At 46.6% G+C, this 24,292-nt stretch overlaps 1 protein-coding gene across 4 annotated transcripts in view; it reads left to right on the top strand.

Annotated features, from left to right (window-relative positions):
• The window catches only part of SLC36A4 (solute carrier family 36 member 4), a 101,305-nt gene that overhangs the window by 9,164 nt on the left and 67,849 nt on the right, over positions 1-24,292 (top strand). For 2 of the 4 annotated variants that reach the window (XR_013838252.1, XM_079973887.1), the window contains exons 1-8: positions 3,293-3,338; positions 4,809-4,926; positions 5,741-5,831; positions 6,791-6,879; positions 7,231-7,326; positions 12,452-12,536; positions 21,038-21,262; positions 23,797-23,895. Coding sequence is in view for 3 of the 4 variants with exons in the window: in XM_079973887.1 (XP_079830013.1) it covers positions 3,308-3,338; positions 4,809-4,926; positions 5,741-5,831; positions 6,791-6,879; positions 7,231-7,326; positions 12,452-12,536; positions 21,038-21,262; positions 23,797-23,895 (834 nt within the window). In the remaining variant the exon portion in view is untranslated. Of the gene's footprint in view, positions 1-3,193; positions 3,339-4,808; positions 4,927-5,740; positions 5,832-6,790; positions 6,880-7,230; positions 7,327-12,451; positions 12,537-21,037; positions 21,263-23,796; positions 23,896-24,292 lie in introns of those variants that run through there. The other 2 variants (XM_079973889.1, XM_079973888.1) reach the window with 2 other exon arrangements.

The raw sequence follows: 24,292 nt of genomic DNA, 5'->3' as shown, positions 1-24,292 counted from the left end.
GATGCTGGTGTAACCCTTTAATGAAGTGAAATATATGTATAAAAGAACCAAAGCTATAGATTAGGAACAGAAACAGCATGGAACTGATAGTGACCAATATATAGAAAAGTAAGTGAGTGAAGACTTTTGGAAACTGTTGCTGGGCAAAAATGTAGTTTGAAGCTACAGGGGTACCTCCGTTTACGAACTTAATTCCGTTTATAACCCGAAACCGTTCTTAATATGAGGTGCGCTTTTGCTAATGGCGCCTCCTGCTGCTGCCGCGCCACCGGTGCGCAACTTCCGCTCACATCCCGGGGCAACGTTCGCAAGAAGGGGCGTCTACTTCCGGGTTAGCGGCGCTTGGAACCCGAAGCATTCGCAAAGAGGGCGGTACGTAACACGAGGTTCCATTGTACACTGATTCAATCCATTAGTTGAAGACCAAAAGAGAGGGGAGGCTAAATGATGCAGAAATGTTGACTTTGTTCCTGAACACACTTTCCCCTCCTATTTACACCTGCATTTCCATCAAGGACCTAAATGGATTACTTTTACTTGTTCTCTTGCTCCCACTCCCTGAAATCAAATTCAGTGCCTGAAACATTTCCTCTGAAATGTACCAAGTTTGGCGTCATTGCTGTAAGATTTACCCATCTTACTGGATAAAGTGAGTCAGTTACATTGGGCAATCATAATTTGGGATCGCATTATAGAGATACCATTTATATTGATTTCACATGAAGAAACTTAAAAAAAAAAAGTTGTTACTATTGTGAGGCTCCTTTTTGCACTCTTGTGGGAAGGAAATTGGAAAGGATTACTAGCCATTTGCTAGGGAAATGGATCTTTGTCAGCTGGGAAAGAGCTTTTTGCCCATCAGCTGAGGGAAATGGGAGTCAACTTTGGCCGAGGGAGAATTGGAAGTAAAGGTGACCTGAGAATAATGTCCCCAAATTTTGCAGGTGGCTTTGGAAGAACAGGAAAGGAAGTTTTAAGTTACGGTTCTACAGGGAGAAAGGTCGCATCTTCTAACCAAAGTGATCAGAAGCATATTTCTGCGGCATGAGCAAAATAAATAATCCAGGACAGATGATATCCACATATATGCCCTATTGATAGTCATGGCTTCCCCCAGAGGATCCTGGGAATTGTAATTTAGCAATGCTGCTGACCCCAGAAAGCCACAGCTACAGCAGCCTTAACAACCATTACTGATAGATGGTCCCTCTGCCCTAGATTACTCCCTGTTTCTAAACTCCCTTATGTTGCTTTCTAGTCTAGCATTATGCTGCAAGAGTAAATGAGCTGAAAACCTGATGAACCAGCTTTATGTGATGCCTGTGGGGCTATGGATTTTTCTTGTGGTTTTAAGCAGAGGTTGGATGGCTATATGTGTCGTGGATGCATTAGCTGAGATTCCGGCATTTGCAGCGGGTTCGACTAGAAATCAGTGTTTCCCAACCTTGGGCCTCCAGCTGTTTTTGAACTACAATTCCCATCATCCCTGACCACTGGTCTTGCTAGCTAGGGATGATGGGAGTTGTAGTCCAAAAACAGCTGGAGGCCCAAGGTTGGGAAACACTGGACTAGATGACCCTCGGGGTACCTTCCAACTCTGTTATTCTATGTCTCTGGGTGCTATTTTCTGAGGCAGAAGTGGGGGCTAAGTTCACCTTCGGAAGCTTCTAGAACAGTGTTTCCCAACCTTGGGCCTCCAGATGTTTTTGGCCTACAACTCCCATCATCCCTAGCTAGCAAGACCAGTGGTCAGGGATGATGGGAATTGTAGTTCAAAAACAGCTGGAGGTCCAAGGTTGGGAAACACTGTTCTAGAACTCCAGCAGCCCTTTTGTGAGTGCCTGAAAAGACCAATGTGTTGTTTAGCTTAATGTTGAGCTGACTGGTGGCTCACATGCATTGTTTCCTGACAGTCCAGCTGCTACACGACCAAACAATGGTAGATTTCTCAGTGGCTTCTCTGGATAAAGAGAGAGAGAAGTCAGATGGATTAGTTGGGTCTGGCTGCAGATTTCACAGCTGATAAATGCAAGGCAAGCGGGTTACCTGGCTGTAGAGAGGCCAGATTTGATCGATTGGGAGATTTGATCGATTGGGAGAAATGCCATGTAATCCAGCAAAACCATCCTATCAGAGTTCTGAGTTCTTGAGCTGATATGCCAGGGCTACAGCTGATCGCGGAAACCATCCCTGCGGCGAATGTTGTTTAGAAATTGCCCTTCCTCCAGAGGGGGGCCAGAGTGATGCACAACCACCAATAAGCAATAAAATACATCAATGAATAAAGCATATGTGAAACAAAACAGGAGCATTATAACGCAAGCTCACTTGGAATTGTAAAGTTGGAATAATAATATTATTAATTTATATCCCACCCATCTAGCTGGGTTTCCCCAGCCACTCGAGGCAGCGCCCAACAGAATATTAAAAACACGATAAAACATCAAACTTTAAAAAACTTCCCTAAACAGGGCTGCCTTCAGAAGTCAGATAGTTGTTTATTTCCCAAGCGCCTATCCGGTCCAACCCCCTCAATGCAGAAATCTCAGCTAAACCATACATGAGAGATGACCACCCAACCTCTGCTAAAAAACCTCCAAGGAAGGAGCGATGCTGCTTTTAGTGATCAGGCCCCTCTGTTGCCAAACTCTCGAAGTCTGGATAAATAACAATCACCTAGAAGACCTCACTTCAGGGGGGTGGGGGTCATTCTGGAGCTGAGACCCCCACTATGGAGAAGAGGCCCCTTGCTTATAAACCCGTGGGGACCAGGATCAGAGCCTCTAGCCAGTTTTAAGATTTGAGTCGGCTGGTATTGGAAGAGGCAGCCCCAAAGATATTTAGGCCCCTGAGTCATTTTAGGGCTTTATAATGCAGTACCTTATTGCTGCTACCCAGTGACTGAGGATACCTTTCTTGCATTATGTGACATCGGGCCTAGTCTTCCAGCAGAGTTGCTAACCAGTAGAAGTGGATTGGGGCATGCAAAGGTGTTAAAATTTCCCCAATCTCTACCCCGTGGGCCACCGGGTTGTTCCCTGGCTCCACCTTCTCACCTGAGGGCGCCAGAATCCTTAAAATCAAGATCTAGTAGCTGCGGGGGAAAAAGCACTGAACTGCTTTTGCATCTCCAGCTTAGTAAGACTCCAAAGCGTTCGATTCTTACTGTTGTTATGCCGAAGCAGAATGTGCCATTGTGACGCACTGATGAGGAAATACTTAAAGCTATCTTTGAATAGGAATTCGTCTGTAATTAAGGCATAGATAAGATGGCACTGAAATATGACCTTCAACTAATGTGTTTTTCATGAAGAGGGTATGGGGTGATCGCAACTTCTGTATGCTATATTATTTCAATCTTCCAACTAGCTAATGTAAGCTGCACAGTGAAATTTAATATGGCAAGGTTAGGCAACATGGTGTTCTCCAGATGTTGGTTTACACCAGTGTTTCCCAAGCACTCCAGCTGTTGTTGGACTACAACTCCCATCATCTCTAGCTAGCAGGACCAGTGGCCAGGGATAATGGGAGTTGTAGTCCAAAAAACAGCTGGAGACCCAAGTTTGGGAAGCCCTGGTCTGTATCTCCCATAAGCTTCCAACAGTCATGCTGAACGGACAGGGTTGATGGGACTTGTAGTCCAGCAAAATCTGGAAGGAACCATGTTGGCTTCCCTGTAATATGATGGTGATTGCCTTGTTCATCCAAAGAGCAGATGAGGTATGAAACCTGTTTCTAAACTAGCCTTTCTCAACCTTGGGTCCCCAGGAGTTGTTAGACTAAAAGTCCCATAATCCCTATCAGGACCAGTGGTCAGGGCTGATGTGAGTTGTAGTTGAAGAACATTTGGAACCCAAGAGTCTGCACCACTCATTTTATTTAAGCTTCCCATCAGAAAAAAAATGTCGACCTTGGCTTATAACAGAAGTAATAAAAAGAAATGGCAACAAGTCAAATAGAGAAAAGCAGCAGTTGAAAATATCCTATAAGATTCAGAGGTATGGATAGCACGAAAAAAATGCAACTAGCTGTATGATGATAAGCCAGTGTAAACAGAAAGCTTTGCCTGGTTCCAAATGATGTCATAGTTGGTTCCAGGTCAGCTGGTCTCCCCCTGCTTCGTGAGAATAATGAAAATGGTTGCAACTGAGTGGTAGAGCATCTGTTTTGCATGCAGAAGTTCCTAAGTTCAATCCTTGGCATCTCCAGGCAGGCCTGGTAATGTCACCTACCTTGAAACCATTGTGGCTAATAGCCATGGACAGTCTTATAATCCACAAACTGGGATGCGGGTGGCGCTGTGGTCTAAACCACTGAGCCTCTTAGGCTTGCCGATTGGAAGGTTGGTGGTTCGAATACCCGCGATGGGATGAGCTCCTGTTGCTCTGTCCCAGCTCTTGCCAACCTAGCAGTTCGAAAGCACACCAGTGCAAGTAGATAAATAGGTACCACTCCAGCGGGAAGGTAAATGGCATTTCCATGCGCTCTGGCCCTTGTCACAGTCCTCCATGCACCAGAAGCGGTTTAGTCATGCTGGCCACATGACCCGGAAAGCTGTCTGTGGACAAACACCCTGGGCCTGAAAGCGAGATGAGCGCCGTGACCCCAGAGTCACCTTTGACTGGACTTAACTGTCCAGGGGTCCTTTACCTCATCCACAAACTTGTGCATAATCCTTTTTTAAAGCCATCCAAGTTGGTGGCCATTGCTGCTTCCTGTGCTGCCTGAAGAACATTTCTGGCAGGATGAACGGCTTGACGACCTCGAAACGTATTGGGTTCTTCCCTCTTCCCCTCATGTTTTAATAGATCTGGAAGTAATGAAGCCTTTAATAGCAGAGCAGAATTCGGACAGCGAAGACGAGAATGAAAATGAATTGCTACCCCCAGAGAAGAAGTATCAACTCGATAACCAGGACAGCATTTCGTAAGTACCGTATTTCTACTTAAGAAAACACATATCTGTATATAAAATACTATACATTTATTGCTGGGATGCAGGTGGCGCTGTGGATTAAACCACAGAGCCTAGGACTTGGTGATCAGAAGGTCAGCGGTTCGAATCCCCGCGATGGGGTGAGCTCCCGTTGCTCGGTCCCTGCTCCTGCCAACCTAGCAGTTCAAAAGCACGTCAAAGTGCAAGTAGATAAATAGGTACCGCTCTGGCGGGAAGGTAAACAGCGTTTCCGTGCGCTGCTCTGGTTCTCCAGAAGCGGCTTAGTCATGCTGGCCACTTGACCCGGAAGCTGTACGCCGGCTCCCTCAGTCAATAAAGCGAGATGAGCGCCACAACCCCAGAGTCGGACACGACTGGACCTAATGGTCAGGGGACCCTTTACCCTTTACCTTTTTACCTTTATTGCATTTATATCCCACCTTCTTCTCAAAGGAGTTTAGGGTAGTTCTCTCCCTCCTCATTTAATCCTCGCAACAACCCTGTGAGGTAGGTTGGGATGAGGGCGTGTGACTGGCCCCAGGTCACCCAGTGAGCTTTATGGTTGAGTTGGGGGAGATTTGAACCCTGGTCTCCCAGCACCTAGTCTGACACTATACCACATACTGGCTTTCAATTGCATTACTCTTAAATTTAATTGTTGAAATCATTAAATTAAATAAAATTCCCTAGTGCCCTCCCATCTTCCCTGTAGCTGCAGGGAAGCCCTATCCTTTGGGGCACATGTGTTCTAGTTGTTTTACATTGTCCTAGTTTACAGATGTTGGCCTCTCTCTTTCATTTTTAGGTTTTTACAGACACTCACTCATCTCCTCAAAGGAAACGTTGGAACTGGACTTCTAGGCCTCCCACTTGCAATAAAAAATGCAGGCCTTCTGGTAAGTGGCTCATCAGTTCCGGTGAGGGGGGAACGTCTAGTTTAAATTTTACTGTTGGCAGCTGTGCGTTGGCAGTCTCCAAATGCATCCTGCAAAAAAAGGGGTTGCATCTAATGTTAGTCCTACTTGGAACACACCCATTGAAATTAAAATGCACGGTTCCCTTGGGTGTACTCGGATTAGGAGTCACTCAACCCAAAGCACTGCAATGCGGAGTCACTCTGAAATAATTCTTCTTCTTCTTCTTCTTCTTCTTCTTCTTCTTCTTCTTCTTCTTCTTCTTCTTCTTCTTACCTTTGGGTAACTCCCAAGCCTGCCGGCCCTGTGTGGATGGTGCTGTTTTGGCAACGTTCAGATCAGCACCAGGAGGAATTGAGTTTGCTGTTAGCGTACAGGGTTATGGACTTGCAAGCAAAGGCTTTAAACACTTTCGGACAGTGGTGGGGAATCGTTCTTAAGTCCGAGGGCCGAATTCCCTTCTGTGCAAGCTTTCAGGGGCCACATGATGGTGGTCGGCCTGAGTAAAAATGGGCAGAGCAATGAATGCAAGTTTTACCTTGGTACAACAGTCTAGTCTCTCTCACTCTCACTCTCACTCTTTCACCCCCCCTACCTTCCATTCAGAAAAGCAAGAAGCGTTATTAGACACATTTCAGCCAGGTGAAAAGCACAAAACAGGGGCAGTGATGGGTGGGACCTGGGGGTAATGGCCTGGGGAGAGGGTGTGGCTGGAAGGGGTGTGGCCTGGGGAGAGGGTGTGGCTGGAAGGGGTGTGGCCTGGGGAGAGGGTGTGGCTGGAAGGGGTGTGGCCTGGGGAGAGGTGTGGCTGGAAGGGGTGTGGCTTGGGGAGAGGGTGTGGCCAGAAGGGGTGTGTGGCCTGGGGAGAAGGTGTGGCTGGAAGGGGTGTGGCCTGGGAAGCGGTTCTTCTTACTGTGCCTGTGTTTTTGTCTTCTACACAGCTTGGGCCATTCAGTCTTTTGTTCATTGGGATTGTATCCATCCACTGCATGCACATTTTGGTGCGATGCAGCCATTACCTATCCCAAAGGTAAGCGCTTGTCGACGGCTGAAGGGAAGTCAAAACCTGCCTCCCCTCCACTTTGCAAGATACCTTCCTTAGTTTGCTTCTCGGTTTCTTGGAAGCTTATATAGAGTGTGCCGCAGTGGCCATACGTCTGGGGCTGGATTTATCTGCATTTCTTGGCATTATCCGCTCTTGATTGCCCCACTTCAATTAGCCTGCTTAATTTGAAATGCATGTTAGTCAGTTTGGACTTTGTTTGCTGGTTGAGTGCTTTTTTTAAAAAAAGCAAGGCAAAACTTGTTTCTGCAAAGTTGCATCTTGTTCAATAACCGTAGTTGGGAAATAATCAGTATTTTCTTTTCTCGTTCATGCCAGATTGAAAAAAACTACCTTAGGGTATAGCGACACAGTTAGCTATGCGATGGAATTTGGTCCTTTTAACGTATTGCAGAAACGAGCTTCTTGGGGAAGGTAAGCTTCTACAAGAATTTGAAACTGATCTCCCTCTTCTATCACCCTCCACTCTCCTTGCCTCTGCCTTTTCAGTTTGTAAGTCTGATTGTAGAGCCCCTCAATACCAATATGAGGTGCTTTGGGAGGCAGTCCTTTCCTGAAAAGTAGGATAGAATCATAGAATTGTGGAGTTGGAAGGGACCCCTGAGGGTCATTTAGTCCAACCCCCTGCAATGCAGTAATCTTCTTGTCTGACACGGAACTCGAACCCATGACCCTGGGATTAAAAGTCTCATGCTCCACCAACTGAGCTATCCCATAGGATAAGAACGCAGTAGTTAAAGAACAGTACACAGAATCTATATTGTTGCTATTCATTTATTGCTATTATTCGGTTTCTTGCTCACCTTTCACCATAAGGAGGGGTGAACAGTGCAAATATAGAATGTTCCGATCAGATAAAACCTTTTACAATCAGAAGGCTAGGTGGGTCATGAAAACTACTGTATCTCGGGTGTTGTAAGCCAGGGTAAAGACATGTTTCGTAGTTTGCTAAAGCTATGTAATGAAGGTACCCTTACCTGTTGGAAGGGAATTTTGCAGCTCATATAGGTGCTGTTGTGTTGCTGGTTTTATAAAAAATAAGTATTGGGGGGGGAGGGGTAAGTTTACTGCAGGCAAAATCCCCAGGCTCTTTTGTCCCCCAAAAAAGGCATCCATTAAGATCTCCGCCGATCACGACTACCTAGTCACTTTAAAGGTAAAGGTAAAGGTAAAGGTACCCCTGCCCGTACGGGCCAGTCTTGACAGACTCTGGGGTTGTGCGCCCATCTCACTTAAGAGGCCAGGGGCCAGCGCTGTCCGGAGACACTTCCGGGTCACGTGGCCAGCGTGACATCGCTGCTCTGGCGAGCCAGAGCCGCACACGGAAACGCCGTTTACCTTCCCGCTGGTAAGCGGTCCCTATTTATCTACTTGCACCCGGAGGTGCTTTCGAACTGCTAGGTTGGCAGGCGCTGGGACCGAGCAGCGGGAGCGCACCCCGCCGCAGGGATTCGAACCGCCGACCTTTCGATCGGCAAGCCCTAGGCGCTGAGGCTTTTACCCACAGCGCCACCTGCGTCCCACCCTAGTCACTTTACCTTTAATCAAATGCAGACACATTTTAGTTAATAGAGTTGGCATTCACAGCCTACTGATGCAAATGCCAGCAAAAGTGATATTGCCATTGCAGGCACTGTGGCGGTGTGACCTAGAATCATAGAACTGTACAGTTGGAAGGGACCATGAGGGTCATCTAGTCCAGCCCCTGGAATGCAGGAATCTTTTTGCCCAAGGTGGGGCTTGAACCCACAGATTGAGTCTTATGCTCCACCGACTGAGTTATCCAGCATCTAGCATGTCCCAATTACCAAATGGTATGGCTCTGGGAATGGAAAGCAGGGGCAAGCAGAGAGTGGACGTATTCTGAATCGTTGGACTGCTTCGTACTGAGGTGGGGTCCTTGACGGGTTGCAAATATATTATTGACAAAACCTATTGGTGTTTCGCAAATTTCTGACTAGTTGTAGGACCTTAGCCAGACCTAGCAGAGTATACGCAGCGTTCACAAAAGCAATTGGCAACTTGGCTGCAGACAGGATGGCTGAAGCAGGAACCAGGAACTTGTAGTTAGGTGTTTATTATATACAGTGGACTATTTACAGGAACAGAACAGAACACGGATCTTTGACTAGCTCTCTCATTCACGACTCACAACTCCTACACTGACACTCGAACTTGTACACATTCCAGTTAGTAGGCCATTAATCATTATTCCCATGAGAGAGCTTGACCAATCATAGAGTTGTCTCCATGCCTCTGTATCACCAGGCAGACTTACTCTTTCACATTGCCTTGGCCGTCTGCCAAACCCTAATTGACTCTGTGTGAGTAGCTGCACGTATTCAGATTCCCAACATGTATTGCCAACAAAATGCGGTATACCCTTATCTGTAAAAAAGAAGAAGAATCTCAGAGCTTATATGTGGATGGCTTTGGGTTCTACGCACCTTGCAGTTCAGGGATGTGAAGGTTGGGGCCGTCTACTTGTTGGGACTCCCAGCTCGCATCAGGCCTGGTTAGAATGGCTGCTGGTCAGGGGTCACCTTAAAAGAAAATGTAATGAAAATGATGTACAGATGTACAGCTTAACACTGGTTAAGCTGGCTAAAATGTTTAGGATGAGTAATAAATTATGCTGGAAATGGAAAAGAAGGAAGGAGATTTTTATCATATGTGGTGGACATGCAAGAAAACAAAATCATTCTGGGAACTGATTTATAATGAATTGAAAAAGATGTTTAGATACACCTTTCCCAAAAAGCCAGAAGCCTTTTTGCTGGGCTTGATGGGAGAGGAAATCGCAAAGGCAGATCAAAGACTATTTATGCAACAACTGTGGCGAGAACTTTATTAGCCCCAAAGTGGAAATTACAGGAGTTATCAAAGTTGGAGGCATGGCAGATGAAGATGATGGATTATGCGGAACTGGCAAAACTGACCTGCACGATCCGAAACCAGGAAGAATCAAGATTCCAAAGAGATTGGAGTAAATTTATTGACCATATAAGTAATAACTAGAAGTTTGAAGACACTAGCAGGATTGAAATAAATCTTACGACATGGATTTGATGAAAGGAGAGGAAACTGTGAGATGTATATTGAAAAAGAAAGCCTGCTGCCGGGAGGGAGAGAAGTCATTGCTCGGCAGAGTGGTGGAAAAGGAGTTGTGTAGAGGAATGTTGAAATTTACTGTTTGTTGTTTAAAGTGAAAGTTTGAAGAAGAAGAAAAGAAGACCCAACAACATCTGGAATATGCCAGGTTCTCCATTCCTACTGCAGTGCATGTCGAAAAGGATATGATTTGGGGAGCCAAGCCCCTCCTTGGCTTTCTTCGTCATCCTAGTGCACATGCCAGTGTCAGGCTTCAGGGAATAGGCTTCCTCCCCCATGGCAGTAAATAAGACGATCAAACGAAAGGACTGTCTTACCAGTTAGATTCTTTAATAAGCACAGTGAGAGACAAAAGATTGCATCTCACTAGAAATGGCGGTGCTCCAAATTAAGGTTTCCTTCCTCCGCCCCTATTAATCTTGAGTAATCTGAGTTTGTGCCCACTGTGTTTTCTATTCTAAGACTTTCTTAGCTCTTCTTAATCTTGGGGAGGGCGGTGGAGGAATGCTGCCCAGCGACTGTGAATCTGTTAATCCTCTCTCCCCCAGTGTTTCTTCTCCTAGCTGTTCCCCATCCAGTATTTCCCAGCTTCTGCCTTCTGAACTATGCCCCTCTGCAAACCACTGCTCCAAATCCATGCTGTCCTCCGGTTCCTGGGAAGATTCAGGATCAGGGGGAGGGGGTGGCGCCCACCATTCCTCCTCAGTGCAGCACTCCTCAGCATGGTCCCTGACAACTGGGGAGGGCTGCTTTATATCAACATGGGCTGAAGCGAGTCTGTTGTGATGGCTCAGGACAAGTTACAGAATCCAAGATTCATATTGCTAGTACCTTTCCCCCTAAAAAGTTTCAAAGTAAATTGTATTAGCATCTATCATGTGGGTTTGCTTAAGTGGCTCTGGACGACTATTCATTGATTACCTTGATGAACTGATCAGTACATCTTTTATATACTTCTGGCATGGACCCAGAATGAATTCATAATATATCCCAGGGGTGACCAACTCCCGAGGGACTGCGATCTGAGCTTTTTTAGAGATGGGAAATACCCTGTTTTATGCCCATTTTGTTGGGGTTCTGGTTTTTTTTGGGGGGGGGCTTTTAAGGGAGAAGGGGATTAGTCGCTCACCGAAACAGCGCTGCGAAAACAAAAGCTCCGTCTTCTGTTACAGATATCAGGAGAAAATACAGGCAGGGAGAGGGGCCAGGGCTGGGTGCTCTTAGGCAAAAGCAAAGGAAAATGAGCCCACGATTGACAGCGATTGACTGCAACCTCCCGGGGATCAACCTGTTGGACATCCCTGATATATCCATTTCCCCACCTTCTCCAAGCAATTTGGAACAGTGTACATGTGTTTCTGGTCCAAGCTGAACATCCTACCACACTCATGCTTGAAATTTCACATGCTTAAAATGGATAAAGATGTCCCCAATTCTGAACCAGAGATTGGAAACATCACCCAAGTGTTGCTCCCACCATGCTTGTATTCTTCCCACTCTCCGTTCTGAAGACTCCCAGTGATCTCTAATCTAGCCACCAAGGTCTACATAGCTTTGCTTTAGCACTGCTGCACCACTGTTTGCTCCCAGGCCTTCTGCTGAGTCGTCCCTGTCTGATTTGCCCTGTAAATCAAATGCTGCCTCTGTCTGTGCACAACACCAACCCGTCAACAGACTCTCTTGCACGGGTGTGAAATCTGCCTGGAGACTTCATGGAACACTTTGATCCTTGTGGTTCAGGGAGTACTAACAGGTCTCTACCCCCATTGTTCAGCCCGGACACTGAGATCCAGTGCTGAGGGCCTTCTGGCGGTTCCTTCATTGCGAGAAGTGAGGTTACAGGGAACCAGGCAGAGGGCCTTCTCGGTAGTGGCACCTGCTCTGTGGAACGCCCTCCCAGCAGATGTCAAGGCAATAAACAACTATTTTACTTTTAAAAGACAACTGAAGGCAGCCCTCTCTAGGGAAGTTTTTAATGTTTGATGCTGTATTGTTTTTAATATTCAGTTGGAAGCCGCCCAGAGTGGCTGGGGAAACCCAGCCAGATGGGCGGGGTATAAATAATAAATTATTATTATTATTATTATTATTATTGGAAAGCTCGACGTCAACCTGGATTTCATGCCTGTTTTAAGAGAAACATATCTCTGTCCTTGCACTGACTAACTAGCCTGTTTCCATTTCCCTTCCTTAAAAAGTGAAAGAAAAAAAGGGAAGATTTGCCCACCACTATATTTTGATTTTATGTACATTGCCTAGTCAGTTTAGGCACTCCAGAAGGAAGGTAGCAAATTGCTGTTTTGCAGGGAAATCTTCATTTGATTGCATACGACTCCTCAGTGCATTGGATGTGACCTCCAAATCTTTGCCTCCCTGCAGATAAACACTAGTTAACTTGAGTTTTCTCTCTCTCGTTGCGCCACTACAGATACGTTGTGGACTTCTTCCTTGTGATTACACAGCTGGGCTTCTGCAGCGTTTATATCGTGTTCTTGGCAGAAAACGTGAAACAAGTAAGCAAATGAATTTATCCGTGGAATTGATATTGCACCCGTCTTCCTGAAGGAGCCCAGGGTTTTAAAAAAGGATGCAGAATTTGAAAAACAAAACAAAACACATTCTGAAAGCTGTTACAGCTGAAAACGTTATTCCCTCCAGTGATCTTGGGGTGGCTAGGAAAAGTATTCTTCAGCCATCCAATCCCTGGGTAGACAGGAAGGTTTTCAAATTCCTCCTGATAAAGGTATAGCACACTAGGAAGGCATCCCACAAATGAGGAGCCACTGCTGAAAAGGCCAACCGGAGAAAGGTCGCTGCCAGTTCAATCCAGTTCACGTTTCAGAGAGCCAGTGTGGTGTAGTGGTTAAGAGCGGTAGTCTCGTAATCTGGGGAACCGGGTTCGCGTCTCCGCTCCTCCACATGCAGCTGCTGGGTGACCTTGGGCCAGTCACACTTCTCTGAAGTCTCTCAGCCCCACTCACCTCACAGAGTGTTTGTTGTGGGGGAGGAAGGGAAAGGAGAATGTTAGCCGCTTTGAGACTCCTGAAGGGGAGTGAAAGGCAGGATATCAAATCCAAACTCCTCCTCCTCCTCCTCTTCTTCTGAATTCTTCTGAATTCTTCTGAATTCTTCTGAATTCTTCTGAATTGAGTCAGATTGAGTGTGCATGGGATATTTGGCGGTCTCTTCTTCTCTTCTTTGGTGATCACTCGTAGCCGAGTAAGATTGTCTTCCATAAACACGGTTTTAACAATGAGTCCGTAAGTGACTGTGGAGGCCAATTCTGGATCCACATGTCCTTCCACAGTGGGGACATTGGTTTTCGGGAGGGAGTTGATCATGGTGTGGATTTGCCAAGCGGGCCTTCCTCTTAGCACGTTTCTGCCTTGTGTCCTGAGTTCGAGTGTCTTCAAAGCCCATGACACCTTTGGTAAAGGCTGTTCTCCAACTGGAGCGCTCACAGGCCAGTGCAGTTTGTTGTTGGTTGTATGTTGTCTGCTATCCGGTTGCTGACCAGACCACATCTCAGTGGGAAAGAGTCATAGGGTTGTTCTTTGCAAGCCAAACATCCCAAGTTCAGTTCTTTGTATCTCAAGTAGGCTGGGGAAAGACTCCTGTGTGAGACTCTGGAGAGCCATTGCCAGTCATCATGGATAAGATTGGCCGGTTCGTATTCGTGTCAGAAGATTTGCTATGGAATATTCACTCTGTAGGGGGAGCCAAAGGGCTAGCTATCAGAATGGCTATTAAATGTAATTCTATTTCATAAAGGGAAAACTTTTTTTTTTTTTTTTTGCAGTGTGCACTTGTCAACCACAGTAAACTACCTATAATAAAAATAATATAAATTGCTGTTCCACATTCCTTGTGGCACAGTATCTCTATTCGAAACCATGCGCACCTTCTTTCTCTGCAGTGAACTACTGCATGCTGGTAGAGACTCTTCTGTTTGCAAAGCAAATGCACAGTGAACCTGTAATGTCTGAGGCATCGCTCTCTTCCTTCTGCTTTCTCTGATGTACTGGAAGGAGGAACCTAGGGAGTAATGGAAGGGGTGTTGCTTCTGAATACCTGTTTCTGGGAATTGATACTGTGCTCAAGTCCTTCTTGGCCACAGGATACTGAACTAGATGGCCTTTTGGGCCTGATTGAGTAACCAGGCTGCTCCTCCTCCTCTTCCTTTATACAGTGCCATTAATAATAATAATGGAAGAGGAGGAGCAGCAGCCATTAATAATAGAGTGCCATTAATAATAATAATAGGGATGCGGGTGGCGCTGTGGGTTAAACCTCAGAGCCTAGGACTTGCCGATCAGAAGGTTGGCGGTTCGAATCCCTGTGACAGGGTGAGCTCCCATTGCTCGGTCCCTGCTCCTGCCAACCTAGCACTTCGAAAGCACGTCAAAGTGCAAGTAGATCAATAGGTACCGCTCCGGCAGGAAGATAAACGGCGTTTCCGTGTGCTGCTCTGGTTCTCCAGAAGCGGCTTAGTCATGCTGGCCACATGACCCGGAAGCTGTACGCCGGCTCCCTCGGCCAATAAAGCGAGATGAGCGTCGCAACCCCAGAGTCGGCCACAACTGGATCTAATGGTCAGGGGTCCCTTTACCTTTACCTTTATTAGATTCTGATGGATTGTTTAATGTTGGTTTGTTTGATATAATTTCTTTACTGTAAAGTTATTGTGACTTTTTACTATTCCTATTAATGTTGGATGTTTTATTATGTGTTTGTATGTGTTGGATGCTGCCCAGATTGGCCTGGGGCAACCCAGTCAGATGGGCGGGGTATAAAAATTAATACTTATTGTTGTTGTTGTTGTCGTTGTTAATATTAAGGTAAAGGGACCCCTGACCGAGCAACGGGAGCTCACCCCGTCATGGGGATTCGAACCGCCGACCTTCTGATCGGCAAGTCCTAGGCTCTGCGGTTTAACCCACTAATAGTAAAAAGTAAAACTAAACACCAGTGAATAATAATTAAACTATTGGACATGGACCTTTGCAAAGTAGTAGAGGATAGGTCTCTGCCCCAAGGAGCTTATAATCTGAAATGCAACACAAAAGGAGGGGACCAGTATAAATAGAGGGAACTGTTATACTCAACGGAGAGCAAGGGCTGGGTGATACCTGGTTTTCAACATTGCAATATATCACCAGCTAAACATGATGATATATTGATATACTACAATGTCTGAAATAAGGAAACCCAGCCAGATGGGCGGGGTATAAATAATAAATTAATAATAATAATAATAATAATAATAATAATATTACTACTATGTAGAGACACTGGCTGGTTTCATGGTTTTTCTTGCATTGTGATTTTGGCATAGCACGCACAAATACATACACACACACACACACACACACACACACCACACTGGTTTGCAATCTATGGCCAGGTCAGAAATCATGCAACCGATTCATAATATGGAGTACAAACCAGTTTGGGGCAATATATCACCCAGCCCTGCTGAGAACTTGAAGAGGGGGGAGAGTGCTTGAGCACATGGCTTCTTCTCGATCATCAAACCATGGATAGGAGGCTGGCGAAGGTGAGGCCTGAATGCAGCCCCTTGTCTTCATAAAAATGCCCTGCAATTTTGCCTCCTTTGTTTCTTGCTGTGGCAACTGCGCTGAAATTTGTGGGTACAGCTTCGCTCTGTCTGCTTCTTACACCTGCTGTTCAAAAGAGCTGTTGCATACGCCCACATGTAACACCGGTGAAAACTGTCTGTGTTGTTCTTCTGAACAGCATCTTCAGCTTGGCTTAAGTGTTGGCTGTTCCTTTTCCATTTCCCTTTTGTGTTGTGAAGGTAAGCGGCAGCAGTTGCTGATTACTTGCAAAGAATAAGAGGGAACAGAGTGGGCCCTTTCACCAGCTGTTCCCACCCAAGCAGTCAAGAGTGTTGCTAGGTCCTTACAGTATTTTGGGCACAGGCCTAAAGACTTCATTTTCATAAAATCTGAATGCTGATTTGTATGTATAGGTGGAAATTTGAAATAACAACTGTTGCCAAAGGCAAACTAAACAGCTACCTCTGCAAATCGCCCCCAAGCAATTTGTTTAGTTGACACCCCACCCCAGTATTGGATTTGTGACCATTATGCTCATTTGCCTGAAAACTTTCTTTCCCGTTCTTCCAAAGCCACCTGCAAAATTTGGGGACATTGTTCTGAGGTCACCTTTACTTCCAATTCTCCCTCGGCCAAAGTTGGGCCAGATGGGCGGGGTACAAATAATAAATTATTATTATTATTTAATTATAAATCTATTCTCTGACAGCATACAGTCTGCTTCACTGCAGAAGTTGGAGATGGGTACTAAGACCCAGATGGTCCCAAGTCATTTTCTCTTAATTTCCTCCCAATAGGTTCTGCTCCAAAATCAATTCAGTTACCCCTTCCCCCCCTTCTTTGCTCCCATCTTATGTCTAGATCAGTGTTTCTCAACCTTGGGTCTCCAGCTGTTTTCGGACTACAATTCCCATCATCCCTGACCACTGGTCTAGCTAGCTAGGGATGATGGGAGTTGTAGTCCAAAAGCAGCTGAAGACCCAACATTAGGAAACTGGTCTAGATGAAGTCACCTTATTTTCCCAAATTACAGTATTTTTCCATGTATAAGACACCCCCTATTTTGGGGGGACTCAAAATTAAGAAAATGGGGGAAGATTGCCCCCCGTGTATAAGACTACCCCCCCTTTTAACATTATTTTTTAGTAAAAAACACCCTAGTCTTATATATGGAAAAGTACGGTAATTCCTACCCAGGAACCAAGATCGCCTCCATCCAACTTTTCCCAAATTCATTACCAATGTGGAAACACTTGGGGCACGTAGGAAAAAATGGCAGGGTGTGCGTATCTGTAATTCCCCATGAAGAGCCCAGCTGGGTCAGGTCAAAGGTCCATCTAGGCCAGCAGCTGTTCTCCCTGTGGCCAGCTAGATGCCCACAGGAAGCCCATAGGCAGGGCCTGAGCATGACAGCACTCCCCTCACCTGCAGATCCCCACACTTGGTGTTTGGAGGCCTCTTAACAGTGGAGAGGGAACCTAGCCATTGTGGCTGGAAGCCGTGGATTGACAGCCTTTCCCTCTGCGAATTTGTCTAAGCCTCTTTCAAAGCCATCCAGGCTGGCAGCCATCACTGCAGGAGTGAATTCCGTAGTTTGGCTGTGCGCCATGTTCTGCAGGCCCACCCTAGCATTATTTGTGTCAAGCAAAGCATCGTGCCTCCTCTCTCTCTCTCTCTCTCTCTCTCTCTCTCTCTCTCTCTCTCTCTCCTCTGTCTCTGTCTTGCTCTCTCCAAGCTCTCTTTGATATACCACTTGTGGTCTTGCTTTTGATGCCGCTGCCATTACTGACTTGAGTAAGAGCCACAGACAAGAGTTCCGCTTATGCAGTGGGTCTCACTAGACTCACCCTTTCCCGCTGCAGCCCCCTGAAAAGTGGTCCCTCTGGAAGTCCGAGGGACTTTCTGCAAGGGTGTCCTAACAACACAGATCCAGGGGCTGCAGTTGGGGGGTGAGGGGAATCGGAGACCCCCCACTTTGCACGAGCAGAAGGCTCTTAACTCCTGATTGGGCAAGGGCTCTTTCGCTACCAAGCCTCTGTCTCCTTTATGTTCTTCAGGCAGTGTGCTGCAGTATTCTGCTGTTCTTCAGAGCTACCCGAGAGTGAAGGCTGCAGATCTGTTCATACTAATAAAAAGGTAAAGGTAAAGGTACCCCTGCCTGTACGGGCCAGTCTTGACAGACTCTGGGGTTGTGCGCCCATCTCACTTAAGAGGCTGAGGGCCAGCGCTGTCCGGAGACACTTCCGGGTCACGTGGCCAGCGTGACATCGCTGCTCTGGCGAGCCAGAGCCGCACACGGAAACGCCGTTTACCTTCCCGCTAGTAAGCGGTCCCTATTTATATACTTGCACCCGGGGGTGCTTTCGAACTGCTAGGTTGGCAGGCGCTGGGACCGAGCAGCGGGAGCGCACCCCGCCGCAGGGATTCGAACCGCCGACCTTTCGATCGGCAAGCCCTAGGTGCTGAGGCTTTTACCCACAGCGCCACCCGCGTCCCTGTTCATACTAATAGCAGTCCATTATTCATCTGAATGTTGCTCCAAGCCTCCGCAAGCTACCCCAACGGCTTCGGAAGCCATCTCTGTTCTCCTTTTGCCATTGGTTGCTTGGGAAGGATGTTGCTACCTTTCATGAGTGTTGAGCTCCTTCACTGGTGTTGAGCCAGTGTGGTGTAGTGGTTAAGAGCAGTAGACTCGTAATCTGGTGAACCGGGTTCGATTCCCTGCTGCTCCACATGCAACTGCTGGGTGACCTTGGGCTAGTCACACTTCTCTGAAGTCTCTCAGCCCCACTCACCTCACAGAGTGTTTGTTGTGGGGGAGGAAGGGAAAGGAGAATGTTAGCCGCTTTGAGACTCCTTAGGATAGTGATAAAGCGGGATATCAAATCCAAACTCTTCTTCTCTTCTTCTTCAGAGCCTTTCCTGCAACTTGTCCACAACCCTACTTTAAGGAGCCAGCCTTAGGGCTGCCTGCCTGTTGGGTCACTCGTGCTCTTTGCATGCTGCTTTTGCTCTTACCGCCATTGGCTACCTTGGGCGGTACAACTGCACAGACGTCATATAAGCTTTTAAGTATAACGTTTAATAATAATAATAAATAATACTGAATTTTATTTATACTCCACCCTCCCCGGCCAGAGCTGGGCAGCTAACACCAATAAAATCGCAGTAAAAACATAATAAGGGGGAAAGAGGGGGGCGGGAAGGAAAAGGAAAAAAACCACCAATTTAAAATACAGGTTAAAATGCAATTTAAAATGCAGCCTCATTTTAAAGTAGCTGATAAATCAAGACCATAAGGGGAGGGAAACATAAGGGTCAGACCGATTCCAAACCTAAGGCCAGGCAGAACAGATGTGGAAAGATGTTAAGTCCTGCGGGGCCCTAGTCTCTTGTAACAGAGCGTTCCACCACATTGGGGGCCAGTGCTGAAAAGGCCCTGGCCCTAGTTGAAACCAATCTAATCTCCTTGAGGCTTGGGACCTCCAAAGTGTTGTTATTTGTGGACCTTAAGGTCCTCGCAGGGCATTTGAAAAAAAAAAGAAAAAGGAAACCCTCTGCTTTATGGTGTTGGGGGCAGCAAGACCATTGCAGGTTTGAAAATCTTGCATGGAGGAAATCACAAAGTTGGAAGCATTATTTTGCCAAGTTACTTCTGACCATGTTTCTTTTTCTTCTTTGTGTGTGTGTGTGTGCGTGTGGGGAGAGCGGGATAATGTTTACCATGGCCTGGCCCAACATGACTAACTCTGTGATGTGACGCACTGGAGGAAATTGCCATTGCTTCAAAGTGATGGTGACCGAGTGGTTGGAGATGCTGATGATATTGAGTCTGACATTGCGAAGGAGACTAGGTTAGGCAGAAGATGAGTCACACGTCTACCAATCATCTTACCACAATCAGCAGTAAACTGCTGCTCAGCCCCAGACGAAATGTGGGAGAAGGAGGAGGAGGCCAGTTGCTCTTTCAGGGTTGTTTTGTTAACTTCATGCGCGTGTGTGTCTCTCTTCAGGCTGTCTGCTTTTCAGTCCTGGCTGTGCTGCAATTGGCAAATCGGATATTTTGCCTGTCATGTAACATGGCATCCTTGAAGTTAGTGAAGTGCAGCCATTTTGTTTAACAGCAGCAGCAGCAACAACATTTTTATTATTTGTACCCCGCCCATCTGACTGGGTTGCCCCAGCCACTCTGGACAGCTTCCAACAAATACAGAAAAGCATAGTAAAACATCAAACATTAAAAGCATTAAAAGCTATTCGTTCCAACCCTGTGCAATGCAGGAATCTTTCACCCAATGTGGGGCTTGAACCTTTTAAAGCTGACGGTTAGCTGACATTGGTTGATCATAAAAAGCTTTTTAATGAATGAAAGGCATCACCTATTCTTCGGGCAGCATGTTATTTTTACATGGTTGATATTTCAAAAACATTCCTGTTTCTGCAACCTGATAATCATTTCAGTGAATCGTTATTAACACACACATCCCTGGTGTCTGCTACTGAAAAGTTTTAATGTCTTAGAAGAGCATTCTCTCATCCCGGTGCTCTCTTGATATCTTGGATGGCAGCTCTCATCAGCCGAACCAGCCAATGCTTGCTGTTTCGTTCCAAACAAATGTAGCACACCAAGATGGGGAAGGCTATCTCAGAGGCACTCATCCATAGGAGCTAGTTCCTCTCTTAAGGTCCCGTCTGGTCTGGGATGCATGTGTCAAAACACCGCACGCTTTCCTCCTTCGAAACTCATTTTTATTGTCCAGAATCAAATGTGTGCAGGTTTCACGGGCAAAAATTTGCTTTGATTGACCAAGATTTTTTGGGTTGTATGGCAACTGTGCAGAAAACCCAAAGGCTGCAGCTTGTCAGTGATTGATCGGGTATTTAAGAGGTGAGACGATATTTCAGGTATCCTTGCCCCAAACTGCAGGGCTTTATACACCAAAACCAGCACCTTTAGCTTGCCCTGATAGCTAATTGGCATAAAGGAGGTCTAAGATAGGGGTCAGCAAAGTTTTTGTGGCTTGGGCCGGTTCATGGTCCTGCAGGTGCCACGGTGGGCCGGAGTATGCGCGCAACACGCATGCGCAAACGCCATTTCCGGCGCTCCTTCTGGCGCGGAGGAGGCGTGCACAGCAGGAAGTTCCTGCAGCCAATGGGAAGCCGGCCAGCATTGTGGAAGGCGGTCCCCGCTGTGCACCGCACTGGTTTAGCACAGTGTACGGGAGCCAACTGAGTGGGTGGCGGGGGTCCATGGGCCGGTTAAACAACCCCCATGGGCCGCTTGTGGCCCATGGGCCTTAGGTTGCCAACCCCTGGCCCAAGAGCTGAGCATAAAGGTGCCCTATCCTGGGAAGACAAGGCATTTTCCTCATTTTGAAACTGTACTAATTGTCTAATTTCAGTAATTTAAAAATAACCTGTATTGTTTCTTACAGGTTCACGAAGGGATTCTTGGAAATAAATCTGGTGTGAACACCACAGGAGTCAGTGGCGCCTCAGACAAAATGACTACTGATCTGCGAATATATATGCTGTGTTTCCTCCCTTTTACTGTCCTCTTGGTCTTCATCCGCGATCTTCGGAGTCTGTCTGTGCTCTCACTCCTCGCAAACATAGCCATGGCCACCAGTCTTGTAATCATTTATCAATATGTTATCCAGGTGAGTAAGGACCTGCTTCTGCACTCATTTTTCTTTCCTTCCTCCCAGCGTCCCGCTTGGGGGCTGCGCTTTGGCTCACGGGTGATAATCCATTTTAGCACTGCTTTAGCTGGAAGCATGCACAGAGCTAGGTGTGAAGAGCCCTGCGAGATGTGAGCAAAGGCTGATCAAGTCCCCAATTCCTTTCCCCACATCTGGCCAACCAGATGGTAGGTAAAAAGGTAAAAGTTAAAGGACCCCTGGATGGTTATGTCCAGTCAAAGGCGACTATGGGGTTGCAACGCTCATCTTGGTTTCAGGCCGAGGGAGCCGGTGTTTGTCTACAGACAACTTTCTCTGTCATGTGGCCAGCATGACTAAACTGCTTCTGGCACAACAGGACACCATGACGAGTGCCGGAGTGCATGGAAATGCCATTTACCTTCCCTCTGCAGTGGTACCTATTGATCTACTTGCACTGGCGTGCTTTCAAACTGCTAAATTGGCAGGAGCTGGGACTGAGCAACAGGAGCTCACCCCGTCGTGGGGATCCGAACCGCCGACCTTCTGATCGGCAAGCCCAAGAGGCTCAGTGGTTTAGACCACAGCAAGCAGGGCATAAAGGGAATAGCCTTGTCTTGCTGCTGTTCCCAAAGTACTGGCATTCAGAACCATGCTGCCTCTTATCCTGGAAGCACTCAGTAGCCATTGTGACTAGCAGCTTCTGATCAATAGCCTTATCTCCTGCAACCGAAAAGGTCTCGGCTTAATTCCCAGCCCACCTTCGTTGCATACGTGTAATGAAACTTTCAGCCCCATGTTGTGTGGAGGTTTGGGGGTGGATGGAGATTAGTGAAAACAACAACAGAAGCTGACAGTTCTGAGTGATGCATCCGGTGGATAGCCAGAACCAACACCGCTGAATGACAACGACCTTTTAGTCAACTTGTTCAGATTCACTCATCTGTTTAAAGGTCATTGTGATTCACCACCGCATCTCCATTACTTAGGAAATACAGGGCAATTACCTTTTCCTTTGTGCATTTTTAAGGGTCCGGCGCAGGGGCAACACTGACTTGTCCATTAGTGAGCCTTAAGGGGCCCAAGATTTCAACCTTCTTGTCTTGCATGGGAATCCTCCTGACCCACTCCCCAATTATAGTTGGGCGTTTTTAACAGGTAAAATACAAACCTGGCGTGCTCCAAACCCAAGCATTTGGTATGGATGCTACCAGTCTAGGTAGAGTAGGTCTGGGCAATCTATTGATAAAGGTAAAGGTAAAGGGGACCCCTGACTGTTAGGTCCAGTAGTGGCCAACTCTGGGGTTGCGGCGCTCATCGCGCTTCACTGGCCAACGGTACAGCTTCCGGGTCATGTGGCCAGCATGACTAAGCCGCTTCTGGCGAATCAGAGTAGCGCACGGAAACGCCGTTTACTTTCCCGCTGGAGCGGTGCCTATTTATCTACTTGCACTTTGACGTGCTTTCGAACTGCTAGGCTGGCAGGAGCAGGGACCAAGCAATGGGAGCTCACCCCGTCACGGGGATTCGAACTGCCGACCTTCTGATCAGCAAGTCCTAGGCTCTGTGGTTTAACCCACAGCGCCACCCGTGTCCCATCCCGATGTTTAGCTGGTGATATATCATGATGTTGAGAACCAAGAATCACCCAGCCCTAGGTAGAGTATAATTCTGGTATACTTCTTCTTCTTCTTCTTCTTCTTCTTCTTCTTCTTCTTCTTCTTCTTCTTCTTCTACTTCTTCTTCTTCTTCTTCTTCTTCTTCTTCTTCTTCTTCTTCTTCTTCTTCTTATTTTATTTATACTCCACCCTTCCCGGCTTAAAAACTGGGCTTAGGGCGGCTAACAACAAATGTAAAACATTGATTAAAATGTGACTTAAAAACAGCATAAAATACAACATAAATTGCAGCATCAGTATCAATAAAATTCAAAAATGACTCCACATAAGAAAAACCTGGCTGCTGGATAAGACCAGTGACCCATGCATCTTGTTCTCGCCAATGAGATACCTATGGGAAACTTGCAAGTAGAACCTGAGCATAATAGCACTCGCCCCAGTCGCGGTTCTTTGCAGCTGGTACTCAGAGGCTTCCTTCTTCCAGCAGTGGAGATTTTTTGCTGTTGGGCTGTGCTAGTGCACTCAAATGGCCCAGCTCTTCCACAAATAATAGTTTCCCACCTACTAACGCACCTAGAAGATGTTCGGATTTGCCTTTTACCTACTTGTATCTAGTTTCCTGGAGAAATCGGGCCTAACTTCAGTTATTCATGCCTTAGGCTGCAATCCTAGCTGCGCTTCCTGGGGAGTATGCCCAATTGAATCCAGCTGGATTTTACTTCTGAGAAGACATGCTTAGGGCTGCAACTGTAGTCGTTTCCAGGTTAGAAGGCTGTAATGCTCTGTATATGGGGCTGTCCTTGAAGTCTGTCCAGTATCTTCAATGGTCCAGAATGCTCAGGACAGGCTTTTATTGGGTTGGCATAATGGACTACAGAAAGTCAATATTGTTTTCGTTATGATGTCTCTTGCCAGGGTTTATCCATTCCTCGAAAACTTTCTCTAGTGGCAGACTGGAAGAGGTACCCGCTTTTCTTTGGCACGGCTGTCTTCGCTTTTGAAGGAATAGGAGTGGTAAGTGCCGTTTTAGAATTTAAGATTATTACCTAAAGGCAACGGCAGTTGAAATGCATCTCTTCACCATCTCGGGGAAAATAGAATTGGCCTCTGTTCTACTCCAGTGGCCAGAACTAGACCTTCAGGGTAAACGAGACCCCCAAATTTGTGTGTGCCTTTGATAGGGAAGATTCTTTCCACAATTTTCAGTGCATTTCCCCATTGCAAAAAAATCTGATTCTTTTCAGTGGTTGTGTTGTGCCAGGTCAGCAGGGTGCTTTAATCTGTATTGATTGTGCAAACCAAAATTTCCAGTATGCGCTTGAATCACTCCCGCAAAACACTGACAGCCTGGACCTAGAATTGTTGCTAGTGCTTTTCCATGAAGGCACAAGAGGCTTTTATTCTAAGAGAA

The sequence above is a fragment of the Podarcis cretensis genome (genome assembly GCF_951804945.1).
Source record: "Podarcis cretensis genome assembly, chromosome: 4".
NCBI classification, from domain to species: Eukaryota; Metazoa; Chordata; class Lepidosauria; order Squamata; family Lacertidae; genus Podarcis; species Podarcis cretensis.
This window is presented reverse-complemented; position numbering and strand designations above follow the sequence as displayed.